The 13,559-nt window shown below is 35.2% G+C and overlaps 1 protein-coding gene across 1 annotated transcript in view; it reads left to right on the top strand.

Annotated features, from left to right (window-relative positions):
* INPP5D (inositol polyphosphate-5-phosphatase D) overlaps window positions 1–13,559 on the top strand; it is a 79,823-nt gene that overhangs the window by 48,680 nt on the left and 17,584 nt on the right. The window contains exons 13-20 of the mRNA XM_081330044.1: window positions 1,814–1,931; window positions 3,733–3,829; window positions 9,092–9,230; window positions 10,909–11,017; window positions 11,624–11,712; window positions 11,879–11,960; window positions 12,895–12,984; window positions 13,106–13,219. Coding sequence (XP_081186170.1) covers window positions 1,814–1,931; window positions 3,733–3,829; window positions 9,092–9,230; window positions 10,909–11,017; window positions 11,624–11,712; window positions 11,879–11,960; window positions 12,895–12,984; window positions 13,106–13,219 — 838 coding nt within the window. The remainder of the gene's footprint in view (window positions 1–1,813; window positions 1,932–3,732; window positions 3,830–9,091; window positions 9,231–10,908; window positions 11,018–11,623; window positions 11,713–11,878; window positions 11,961–12,894; window positions 12,985–13,105; window positions 13,220–13,559) is intronic.

The following is a 13,559-nucleotide window of genomic DNA, read 5'->3' on the forward strand; positions in this document are numbered from 1 at the left end:
CAAAGCCATCTGGATGACCTTGAACCAATCATTCTCACTTAGTCCTAGGGAGAAAGCTATGGCAAATCACTTCTGAAAAATCTTGCTAAGAAAACTTCAGGGACCTGTCCAGGCAGTCACCAGGAATCAAAAACTGACTTTACTAAATATATACAGTATGCTTTGTTTTTCAAGATTAATAAAGTGCCTAATTAAGGGACGCGGTGGCTCAGTGGGTTAGGACGCTGAGCTTGTCGATCAGAAGGTCGGCAGTTTGGCGGGTCAAATCCCGAGTGCCGCGTAGCAGAGTGAGCGCCTGTTACTCGTCCCAGCTTCTGCCAACCTAGCAGTTCGAAAGCACGTAAAAATGCAAGTAGAAAAATAGGGACCACTCCGGTGGGAAGGTAACAGCGTTCCGTGCACCTTTGGTGTCCAGTCATGCCGGCCACATGACCACGGAGACGTCCTCGGACAAGCGCTGGCTCTTCGGCTTTGAAACGGAGATGAGCACCGGCCCCTAGAGTCGGCAACGACTAGCACGCACGTGCGGGGGAACCTTTACCTTTACCTTTAATTACAAAAAATTACAAAATTACAAAAGTGTGAATAGTCAAGGCCATGGTTTTCCCAGTTGCAATACATGGCTGTGAAAGTTGGACCATAAGAAAGGCTGAGCGCCAAAGAATTGAAGCCTTTGAACTATGGTGCTGGAGAAGACTCCTGCAAGTCCCTTGGACTGCAAGGTGATCAAACCGGTCAGTCCTAGAGGAGATCAACCCTGGCTCTTTAGAAGACCAGATCCTGAAGTTGAAACTCAAATACTTTAGCCACCTAATGAGAAGGAAGGACTCACTGGAGAAGAGCCTAATGCTGGGAAAGATTGAGGGCAAGAGAAGAAGGGAACAACAGAGAATGAGGTGGCTGGATGGAGTCACTGAAGCAGTAGGTGTGAGCTTAAATGTACTCGAGAAGATGGTAGAGGACAGGAAGACCTGGAGGAACATTGTCCATGAGATTGCAATGAGTCAGACATGACTTTGCAACTAACAACAAATTAATTTTTTCAACTTCATATACCTCAAATTGCCTAGTTATATAACAGCACCTAACCAATACTGCCTGTTTTTAATACAGGTAGACCTTGACTTACAATCACAATTGAGCCCAAAATTTATGTTGCTAAGTGAAACAGTTGTTAAATTATTTTTGCCCCATTTTATGTCCTGTCACTGCATTTGTTAAGTTAGTAACACGGTTGTTAAGTGAATCTGGCTTCCCCATTGACTTTGCTTGTCAAAAGGCTGCAAAAGGTGATCACGTGGCCCTGGGACACTGCAACAATCATAAGTATGAGCCAATTACTGAGCCTTTGAATTTTGATCACATGCAATGGTAATAAGTCACTCAGTACAGTTATAACTTTGAATGGACACTAAATGAAATATGGTAAATCAAGGATTACCTATACATAAATAGCAAAATAGTATGCAGTAATATGATAAAATTGCTTTTATCATTCAGCTAAAAATTTAGTTAAAACATGGCTCCATTATAATAGTGGGACTATGTACTGGGATTCATTCCACAATTCTTAAATGAAAAATATTTATAGAATGTATAGTGTTAATACCTCTTTAGCACTTTGCTTCTGTTCAGTATATTGTTTCTGTACATAATTGGTTCTCATTAGAATTCTGATCATGAGAATATTGTAAAAACTCAGTATAAGTTATTGGAGAACGGTTATGTATAGATCCCTAGTTATTGTAATTCAGATACCTAGATTTAAGTGGAGGTGTACGGCAGCTGATTTTTACTTTTTAAAAAAAATTAGATAGCAACCCATACTCTCTGGAACATCAGGACTGTTGTACTGGCAAAACCTGAACATGAAAATCGCATAAGCCACCTCTGCATTGATACTGTGAAGACTGGAATTGCAAACAGGCTGGGTAAGATTTGGGCAGACACCCAAAAAGGCATTTTAAATTGCTATTTTTCAGATGTTGGCTCTCCTATGCTATAAAATAGAAAAAAGTTGTCTTTTTTATACATAGGTCTCTAGTTATTTACTTATGAAACTGCAAACAAATAAATGTTTATTCATTCATTCAATTTATATGGTGACCCATTTTACTCTCACTGAGTGGCTAACAGTTCATTAAAAAAATAAAAACACAAATCCAAGAGCAAAGAAAGATATGTAGAATTACTTCTGAACAGTTTCTTTTATTATCTGTCACCTACAGACAGAAATCTTGCAAAACTAAGCAAATATTTGCATAATTAAAAATATATACTGAGAATTGCTAGGGCAGAACCTTCTTAACTTTCTCCCAACAAATTATTTAAGTTTTGCTCTTTGCCTTCTGGAATGGAGCCCCTCCTTTCTGAGAGTCCATTCCATCACATCAGGATTTGGGGCTGATTTTAAGACTCACTAACTGCTCTAAATTGTGAAGATGGCCCTAAATCAGGCAATTGAGCTGTTCTGTCTGTACACTTCAATCTAAGTCTTCCCAGTTCTTGACCCGTCCTCATGATCTATCCACCACATTGGTTCTTCATATAACCTGAGCTAAGTTATGATCATAACTTTAATTCTTTGCTTCTGAAAATCTAAAAAAACATGATGTGCTTCATTTTAAAATGTCTTATTTTAATAAAAAAATATTAACCAGATGCAGAAATTAAAAGAAAGTAGAAAAAGTAAAAAAAAATGAAATAAAAAAGCATAATAGAAGAAAGAGATATAAAACAAAAAACTCAATCCTTAAATAGCAAGCTAAATGTTAACTACAAGGGTAAATACTAAATCAGGCTCTCTACAACATCAATAGAAAATTAATTAATTAATTAATTTGCAAGTTTCCCATATATACCTTTTTACAACTATTCACCTCTATGTAAAAATGAATGCAACTAAAATAGGAAATAAGTGCCTATGAAGATACTATTTGGGATACAATAATAAAATAATTTAAAAATCTGTTTATGGTTCCCATAGCAATTGGTGAGATGTGCAATTGTTACAATTTCCCATGGAACTCTGTTGATGCCACTCTGGTAGATTTTTTTAGATGCATTTTTTTAATGAAATACATCTACCCAAAGTTTATAAATGGTATGCTATATACATACAGTACATACATATATACATATTACATAATATTCTAATTATAAGAAAAACAGGACTTTGGTAGGACAGTAGATAATGTATAATATATATGTGAGCCAAGACATAATTGGGGGTGTGTGTGGGGGGAATGAAGCAACCAACCAAAAACCTCATAGAGGTCAACACTACTTGTCATATTAAGGTTTGCTTCATAGAAGTGCTTCCACAAATTATTACAATCAATAACTGTCTTTAAGTTGAATGATAAATTATATCGTTTATGCCTGTACAGATATGATGGGAATCCAGGGAAGCTTAGTATCTTTGCAGGTATATGTATCTTTATGTTACAGTTTACTTTCAGAAATAACTTTGCAGGAACTCTGTATTCAATTAAAATTAACATTATAAGGGATTCTTAGCCTATTTTCAAAACACGAATAGATTGATGGAGTTTTGTTGAGTGGTAAAGAGAAATTCAATTTTTGATTTTAAAAAAGTTTTTGAGAAAACCTTCAGGACGTTTCTGTTCCTCAGTTCTGCATCCTCAAAAAAGTGTTTCAGCTTAAATAGCAAGAGGAAGAATTTATTTTTAAAACTGTTCTGTTTCTTCTTTCGTTTTCTTTTTCCGACAGGCAACAAAGGAGCTGTGGGGGTGTCATTCATGTTTAATGGAACCTCCTTTGGATTTGTGAACAGCCATTTGACTTCAGGAAGTGAGAAGAAACAGAGGTACATTATTATTGCCTACCTAAGGGCCATCTGAGGCACTAGCTGGTTGCTAGTACAGAATTTCCACGGAGTGCAAGTGGATAATCAGATTCAAAAAGCTAGAATTGTGAAGTTTATCACTATGAAGACCAGCACACTGGACCCTCCTCTTTACTCCTGATGATGAATTGCTGAAGCCATTTTTCAGAAAAGATACTAGAGGATTCATCTCTAGGCATGAGAAATATGGAATCTTTCAGATGTTGCCTTAACCAATATGATCAGTGGTATAGATATGCTGAGAATCAGAGTCCCAGAATCCAGATCTAATCCATCATTGTGTTTTCCCAGTGGCTACTAATATCGTTTACTCAGAACAGAAGGATTTAGAGCAGCATGCTATGGATCCCACTACAAAAAATAGTAGATGGGGATGTAATACCTGTTTATGTTACTTACATGAAAATCTAACATCGTTAATGATTACAGTACACTGCAGCCAAATGTTTAATATCTTCCCCCATCTGTCACAATTAGTCAAAGCTTTGGAGGCAGTCATCAAAAACCTATAAAAACTGATACTTAATTTTAATTTTATATCAGTTTTATAGTGGCGGCTGCCTACATCCTTTCATTGGTTGTGCATCTCCGCTGCAGCTGGTGCTGAGAAACAGTTTTCTCCTGTTTTGTTTTTTACTTCTCAGCACCTAGTATTTTTTTGAAATATTAATTCAGCACACTGAACGATGTTCAGTTTTTAAATAAATATCCTTAGAATGTCAAGCCTCTCAGAGTCACTTAGGTGAGATGGGCAGTGTAGAAACATGATAAATAAAATAGCATGATTTTTGCATTAGAAAGCTCAGGAAGATTCCAAGATTGCAGATTTATTAAAATGTCTTCAGGGGGAAATGACATGTAAGGGGAATATGGCCAAACTAAGTTGATGAAATCTGAGCATGTTGGGTTATTAGAGGTATCTCAGCTGTGATGTTAGATGTTGTTGCTATGTGACTGACACATCCTTCAACCATCACATGCAAGGTTCATAGGATAGGCAACTATAAATTCCACAGCTAGGCAACAAAAGTTATTTCTCCAAGATCACAGCACTGAAGATGTTACCTCAGGAGTTAAAAAAAAGTCTGCAAATGAAAATCATGGTCAGAAAACTCCTAGAATCCAATATCTAAACCTGAGCTACATTTATTCTCTACAGTTGCAAGACTGAACATGTTTAATATACTTACTATGGATGCAGACAGATCATTGTGTTAAGGTATAATCCAATACATGAGTTGATAGACAGTATGCTGCATAAATTGCCTTGCCCCTATTGCCACCAATCTCTATTCTGCCTCAGTAATGAGGCAATTTTAATGTGCGACAAATAATGTGGGATCATGCTACATACAAGCACATAATTATGTCAGATTTCTTGATCTGGACCCAAATGTGTTACTTTGGTTAGGATGTGCTGACCAAAGCCTGGCATTTGTAAAGAAACATATCTGAAGCAAACTTTAGGAGATGCTGCATTACATTATACCATCATGCTGCTAATTTTTTTTTCAAAACAGAACTTTATTCAATTAGTACCCTTGGAAATAAATAACAGTTTAGAGCAACTTTTACCAAAAACAGTAAAAAGATGCAAAGTCACAAACATATGGAGGAGGAAAATCACTTCCATGCACTGTGGTGTTCTCATCAGGACATGAGCACAGTGTAATAGTTCTTCCTCTTTCTTTATTTTTCTTGAGCACTTTCCAAGATATGTTTTTAATATAATACAAAATTAGAGTATGTGCTACATATACAGTATAGATTCAAGAAGCAATCTTTAAACATGGAACATACAGAAGGCATTGCAACAGGTTTATTTTTCTTATCCACAGAGAAAGTGATTTTTTTATTATTATTATTTATTAAATCTCTTTGTTGCTCCTCTCACCATGAAGTGATTCTAGGCGGTTTATAATGTTAAAAAGAATAAAATAATATAAAAGATGTATATGACAGGAATTAAACACTATAAAAATACACCTCTTAACTTCACTGAATTCAGTAACTGTTCAAAAGCCATAGTCAAAATAAAGATGTAAATAAAGCTCTCAAATGTTGGCTAATATAGGCAATCTGTATGCAGTCCATTATGCTGTTTTTTTCAGGACTAAGAAAGTCAGTATGTTATTAAGCATCATACTATTACCAGAAAAAAACATAGATCATTGAAATTATAGTCTCTTCATCAAAAAAAATGCTAGATGATTAAGTGGTGATTGTTTTGCTTTGTTTGTGTTTCCTTTTGCTAAAGGTCAACAGGAAACATTTCTCTTCCAGGACCACTGCATGTCTTAGTTATTTAGATTTGTATGTTACATCTATAATTCTTTGGCTCTGTGGAAATGGAACTAGAATTAGATCTAGAAATTCAGCTCATGTGCCTATATAAAGCAAAGCAGATGAGCTGTGTTAAATCACCATAAGTTCCTTCCTCTCTATGGCCCAGCTTCCTTTCACACTTCCACATTCCCATGACAACACAAACTGCAGGTCCTTCCTTCTGTCCACTTGGCATGTTCATTGCTTAAAGGGTGGCCTGCACTGGGAGCTGGTTCTGTCTTAAAAGGAAGAAATGAAATTTGTCCTTGAGCTTGTTTTAGCATAGCTACTCTGATGACCGAAAGTAACTGTCTATGTTCCTTTTCGCAGAGAATGAAGTAACATGATATTTTATTACTTGTTCACACAAGCAATGATCTACAGTCAGAATTTGCTATTCTGAATTTTACTGATTCAACTATTTAGAGATTTGGAAGTAGAGAAGAATGGTTGACAAATGGATATACAATCCTTTTTGTGTTCAAATGTGCAGGTCTTCTAGACAAAAGAGCCATTTTGGTAGTTGAGCAGGATAGCTGAGCCTCCTGTTCATCACATGATACTGACAAATGGGTCAGAGAGATTTCTCTCTTTCTTGTAAAAAGAAAAATTTACAAACTTTTTAAGAAACCACAGAAACAGAAGAAAAAATAGGAAAAGATTATAAAAGGAAGAAAAAGAAAGATATTTAAAGAAGTGACTTCCACTCTTTTAGCAATTACAAACATAGTGTTCATAAATCCTAATAAGAAAAGTTCCAGTTCCATCTGAATGTTAATTTTTAAAACTCTGTGCATTTGTGTCCAGTATCTTTTTGCTTTTTCACAAGTCTACATGTTTGATAAAATGTCCCTTCATGTTTTTCACATCAACAGTAATTATAAATATCTTTATACAACTTAGACATGTTCTGCTGTGTCCTATATCAATGGTACATTATTCTTTAAAAAGTTTTCTTTTAAATGGTAAGACAATAGGAATTATTGTCTTTTTAAGCAAGTCTCCCATTAATCCATTTCAATATTATAACAAACATTTTTGCCCATTTTACCATACATTACTTGCTCTTCCTCCATTTGAAACCATGTTCTGAGAGTTCTCAATTGTTGTATATTTTTAACAACCAACTTTTTGTCAAAATGCTTTTGAGAATGTATTATTTTATTGCAAAACAGCAATCAAATTTTCACAAACACGTAGAAACTTGGAGAGGGAAAATTCTAGCAATTTAATATCTTGTGTATATGTCTGTGACGTGTTTGTATTGGACAGACCTGAAAGAACTGGGTGGGGGGGGGGAGAGAGAGAAGAATTCAGTTATTGGAGAGCTTGAAATTACAGGTAGTCCTCGATTTAGTGACTGTTACAATGGTGGTTACAACTGCACTGAAAAAAAGTGACTTATGACCATTTTTCACACGACTGTTGCAACATCCCTGTGTACACTTGATCAAAATCTGGATGCTTGGCAACTGGCTCATATTTATGACAGTTGGAGTGTCCTGGGGTCTTGTGATCACCTTTTGCAACCTTCTGATCAGCAAAGTCAATGGGGAAGCCAGATTCACTTAACAACCATCACACTTACTTAACAACTGCAGTGATTCATTTAACAACTGTGGCAAGAAAGGTTGTAAAATGGGGGAAATTTACTTAACAAGCGTCTCACTTAACAATATAAATTTTGGGCTCTATTGTGGTCCTAAGCTGAGGACTACCTATATATCAAGCAATGAGTGATTAGCTAAAACTATCTATAAGCACTATTCATCTCTCTGAGTTCTATGCTCCTAAACATCCAGATATGTCTGTATTTACAGTGGCTTCCACAGTAATCCACAATGATATCAAAATAACATGTGGTGACATTAAACACGTACCACCTTTATGTACTTCCATCCTGACATCTGATTCAAATACATAAGATGTGGCATTTGCATGATGATATTGTGATACACATTTCATAATTTTCTCCACTTTCTTTCCAGCAGTTGATTATGCAGGTTTATAACTTTCTGATGCTATGCCAAATAAATTTGCAAAAGCACATAAATCAGCCTTTTAACTGGATTAAGAAGGGATAGGAGATGGAAAAGCTGATTGTTTGGAAGTCCCTATAGTTTCTAATTAAGCTGAGTTGCAAGGAGGTTTTTTCACATTATACCTGGAGGAAGAAAGGAAAATTAACAATAACACAGTAATTTCAGTACATTGTGTAAACATAGTATTTCAGGTATTTATTGAATTGTGGAAATGATGACATACACAGTTATATCAGCACAATGATGCTTATATTACTTTAGTAGACAGCTGGAACAATTAATGATGAATTTAAGCTGCCTCCATGGTGGTTTGGGGATGACTGCTTCATGAGGACATAGCTGGGTGTCTTAATGCCATACATAGCTGGTGTGAAGATGAACCCCATGACTCATTTAACCGTAGTACATCTCACTAGTCCATTGATCTGCATTGTGGTTCATAGGGAAAATGATGGCTATTAAAAACTAACAAATTAGCACCTTTTTTGCAGAAAGGTGTCAGTTTCCTCTATTGAAAATTGTACATTGAATAATGCTGAGTTCAGTTATCACAGAAATGCTAATAGCTATCTCAATTAAAAGCAGCTTTTCCCATAGCAGGCTTCCCTATATATGATGCTCTCCAGATGTGTTGGACAACAATCCTACCATATGATTATAGATATAGGGAGTACCAGTTTAGAGAAAATTGCTGCATAAAAATAATAATCTTGGTATTGCCTTGGTATAATTTGAGTATATATTTTAAAATACTTATCTAGCTTAACACTGTTTGAGTTAATTGTCTTTATTGGTAGTGGTGGCCAGGATCTACACAATTTAATGTATATTGAGTAAACTTTTCTTATTTTATCAGACGAAATCAGAACTACATGAATATTCTTCGCTTTATGTCCCTGGGAGGCAAGAATTTGAATCCATTTAACATCACTCATCGTTTTACTCATTTCTTCTGGCTGGGAGATCTGAATTACCGCTTAGAGTTATCTCCAATGGTGGGAGAACCATTTAAATTCCATGCTAATTGATCATACTTAGCATTTATGTGGTTATTTATTTACATTTACATCACTTGCATTATGTTGGTAATCCTTACTATATAGCTGAACTGCAAATTAAGTTTCTATTAACTTCTCAGATATTGCAAATAAAAATCTCAGACTAAGAAAATTCATGGTCAAAATGAGATTTGAATTAGAATTTTCCTTGTTCACAAATGTACTCTTATGAATCATATCGGGATGCATGCTTGTAATTGTAAATCCTGTAACTAAATTATTCCTACCTTGTTTTTCACATAAAAACTTTTTGTGCAAAATTAAAAATTTCCTGCATAGTAGTTAGGGTACATCAGTTTTGGTTTTCAGCAAAAGTTAAATTTGCACTATATTAATTTGCAGTTTCTTTTATTAAAAAAATGACTATTGAGTTTTAAAAACCTGATAAAATACAGAATATTAAACAAATGTTAGAAAAATAAAGAAGAAGGAAAAATAAGAATTAAAAATGTTAAAAGAAAAGAAAAAAGATATCATGTAAGTCATGAGGTCTCGTGATTTCATGTTCTACATTTTCAAGTGTAAAAACAGGGAAAAGTTCCTTAGTGCAGAAATCCAGATGTTATCCAGCCCTATTTGGGCATATTCAAGAAAGAAGTGTGTATTACCTTCCGACATGGTGTTCACTTCAAACGAAATACTGTATAGATACATACAAGGACAGTATCCTATCAATTCAAAAGAGGAGATTGTGCCCAAGCTGCTGCTGCTGCTGCTGTTATTATTATTAATAATATTAGACTGTGCATGCTGCTTGATTCTTAGTGACTTGGGTGGTTTACAATCTATTAAACACATTTAAAAACAAGGAAACAACAAAAGCAAAAAGAATAAAGATGATAGAAATTCCATAGATAGAAACAATGAAAAAAGGATGACCTTTAACCACCCCTTACCCAAGGTGAATTGAAAACACAGGAGCGCAAATGTTGACTATAGCCACGTCTGTGCAACTTAGTCATTCCATAGACAAAAAAAGCCTCAATCTATCTTCCTTTGCTGGGATTTTGAGCTGTTAATATAAACAGGACACATTGTTCAGAAGGAAAGTCACTAAAAATGTTATTTGTTGAGCTGCTTACACCATTCATGTTAGTGAGGATTTGTACCGCATTGCTGTTTCCATTAATGACATGGCCATCCCTGTCCCTAAATCATGGAGAATTTATGAGCATCAGAACCACCCAGATATTTCCCCTTGGTGTACAGTAGAGTTTACTCTGATTTAGCAATGACGTGGGACTCTGCCCTATAAATCATATGTCTTCTGGCTTTAGTTATAAGCAGATACAGAGGACTTCAGTAGAGATAAGAGCCACAATGCTTTGAAATAGAGTTTTGTTTTGTTATTTTTTAAAAAAAACCTTTCCTTTCATTCTGCCCTAATGTCTTCTTAAGAATAAATTGGTTTAGTGCCTTCAAAGGAAAGAAATAATGGTATTAAATAGCACTAAAACATTTTCAGAATTCAAGTGTAAAGAGTTAATCATATATAAAATTTTGTTTGGACCCTGAACATACTTTGTACTTAATTATATATAACTGAGCATTTATTAAACAAAACATGTAAGAAATATGGGCTGATTGTTAATTATAACACTTCCCCTCTTCTCAGGAAGCAGAAAATATCATTCAGAAAATCAAACAGCAGCAGTATACAGAACTGCTTAATTTTGATCAGCTCCTCATTGAAAAGAAGGATCAGAAAGTGTTTCTGCAGCTTGGTAAGATTGTTACTAGGTTCACTCATTAAACCTAGAGTCAAATACCCTGAAAAAGTAGCTGATAAGAGAGAGATAATTGAAGAACTAATTCATCCATTATTGCCCGAGTAATTACTTGATATAAAATGCCATCTTGTGATGTAACCTACCACATATATCTGACTGATTTATGATTTATATTAAGCCATAGTTTCCCTTCTGAACCAAATTAGATGAACCATTACAGAAATGTAAACCGAATTATGCTTTATGTGATATATTTATTTATTTATTTATTTTAATTCCATTTATATCCCGCCCTTCTCCGAAGACTCAGGGCGGCTTACAAGCTTAGCAGTAGCATTCATTCTATGTATATGCCTGCTTATTAGGGCTTTCACACACACGCCCAAGCGTATGAACCCAACCTTTCTGTCTTTCTCATTCTCTCCCCTTGCCCATGCAATGGCATAAAGAAAATGGTTCCATATGGTGAGAGACTGCATACAAATAATCAAACATGTGCTTGAAACTGCTATAGGAGATGATTAGAATGATATGCATGAGGTTGCTGTAGTGATTTTTGATACTGAGTTAAAACAATAATCAGCCATCTCTCTGTTTCAGAGGAGGAAGAAATAACATTTGCCCCAACCTACCGCTTTGAAAGAAACACCCGGGAGAATTATGTCTACACCAAGCAGAAAGCCACAGGGGTATGCCATAACTTCTAGCATATTGTAGCATTTCAATTGATAATTGTTGCCAGGACCATTTTCTCTTTCGATAGACATTGCAGTGAAGAAAATAAAATCAATGGCTTTTTGGCAACCTCCTGGCAGAGTGATGTGTTCTTGATATTGAATCGTCTTTTGTTTGCAGATGAAGTACAATTTGCCATCCTGGTGTGATCGAGTACTCTGGAAATCATATCCCTTGGTGCATGTGGTGTGCCAGTCTTATGGTGGGTAGATAACAGATTGAAAATAGCAGCAAAGCTGGCTTAAGCGGAAATGATTCAGAGCAGAATCTGTAGCACTGCCTTTCATTGCCAAGTTCTCAACATAAAAACATACTATCTTTGAGAAATGCTTTCTCCTTAAATTAAGATGTGTGGGGGAAACAGAATGGGCTGTGAATAATTGTGAGAGAAATACACCTTGCATGCTTTTTCCCCCCACCGAAACTAAGTCAGAAAAGATTCTCAGTTGTAGCAATTATTTCTAGGATATTCTGTTTTCCTCAGTTAAAATTGTGAAGTAGCTGTGGTCTGATGTCAAATGAAATTACATTCAAAGCACAGTTTAGTGTGTGTGTGTGTGTGTGTGTGTGTGTGTGTGTGTGTGTGTAATTATTTCTTTGGGAATTTTGGTTCCTGGTCAGATCTGAAATTAGGAAGTTTATAGGTTATTTCTCATCAGCTCTTCATAACACACACACACACACACACACACACACACACACACACACACATATATATGGTTTAATTATATATATATAATTAAACCAGTAGAACATGAAATGCTTATATAAAATTTAAAAAATAGTACAAAGAGGACAAATTAATTTAATATTTTAATACTTTAGTACTGAAGAACAAAAAAAGACAACTTTAGGAAGATAATGCCAAAGAGCATATGCTGTACCTTTGACGCTTTACAGCAAGTGGGAGAATCCTAGGAAAGACAATAGATATTATTATTTTTCAGGTAACCTAGTTCCAGTGGCTAAGGGACATGTCATGGGAGTTGTGTGCTGGCTATTGAGTTCTTTCTGCTTTCTTTCACTTGAAAATAAAAGCTTTGTTCTCTTAAGCATCAGTTGGGCCAATATTAGTATATTCTTTCCTCCCTTAGAAAGTTAAGAATAGAGACCCTTAACTGTCTTTCCTATCATAGGATGCACAACTGACATTATGACAAGCGATCATAGTCCTGTTTTTGCTACATTTGAAGTTGCTGTCACATCTCAGTTTGTTTCTAAGAATGGTGAGCATTTTTTTCCCTTTCTAAGTAAAGATGTAAATCTTTACACCATTGTTCCAATGTCTTTAACAATTTTGCAGAATGCTGTTATTGCCAACCTTAACATATGCCCTCTTTTCCCCAGATGCTAAGTACACAGACTCTCTGGGACAGATTGAATTTCTCCATTGCAGTGCTGTCCTCAAGACAAAGTCACAGACTAAATTCTACATTGAATTTTACTCCAGCTGCCTAGAAAGTAAATGCTGTTTTTCTTGTGGTTGTTATCTTATTTATAAATTGCTTGGAGAGATTAATGGGACAAATAAGGTTGTTCTAGTTGATACCCCATTCACTGTTTTACAGAATATTTATATTAAGTATGAAATAATAAGCTACTTAAAAGCTTCTCAGTGTATCTTGTTTATATTATCACTTGAAGGGCAAGAATCTTTGTTGCAGAATATCTCTGATCTTCATTACTGTTTTTAAACAATATATCCTTATTTCTTTTCACCTGGAATTCTATAAAAATGCTTTTATTTTTTTACAAGCACTTTTATATTTTCAGACCCAAATGCTAAAATACTTTCCCCAAA

The sequence above is a fragment of the Vipera berus genome (assembly GCF_964194415.1).
Source record: "Vipera berus genome assembly, chromosome: 5".
Classification (NCBI taxonomy): domain Eukaryota; kingdom Metazoa; phylum Chordata; class Lepidosauria; order Squamata; family Viperidae; genus Vipera; species Vipera berus.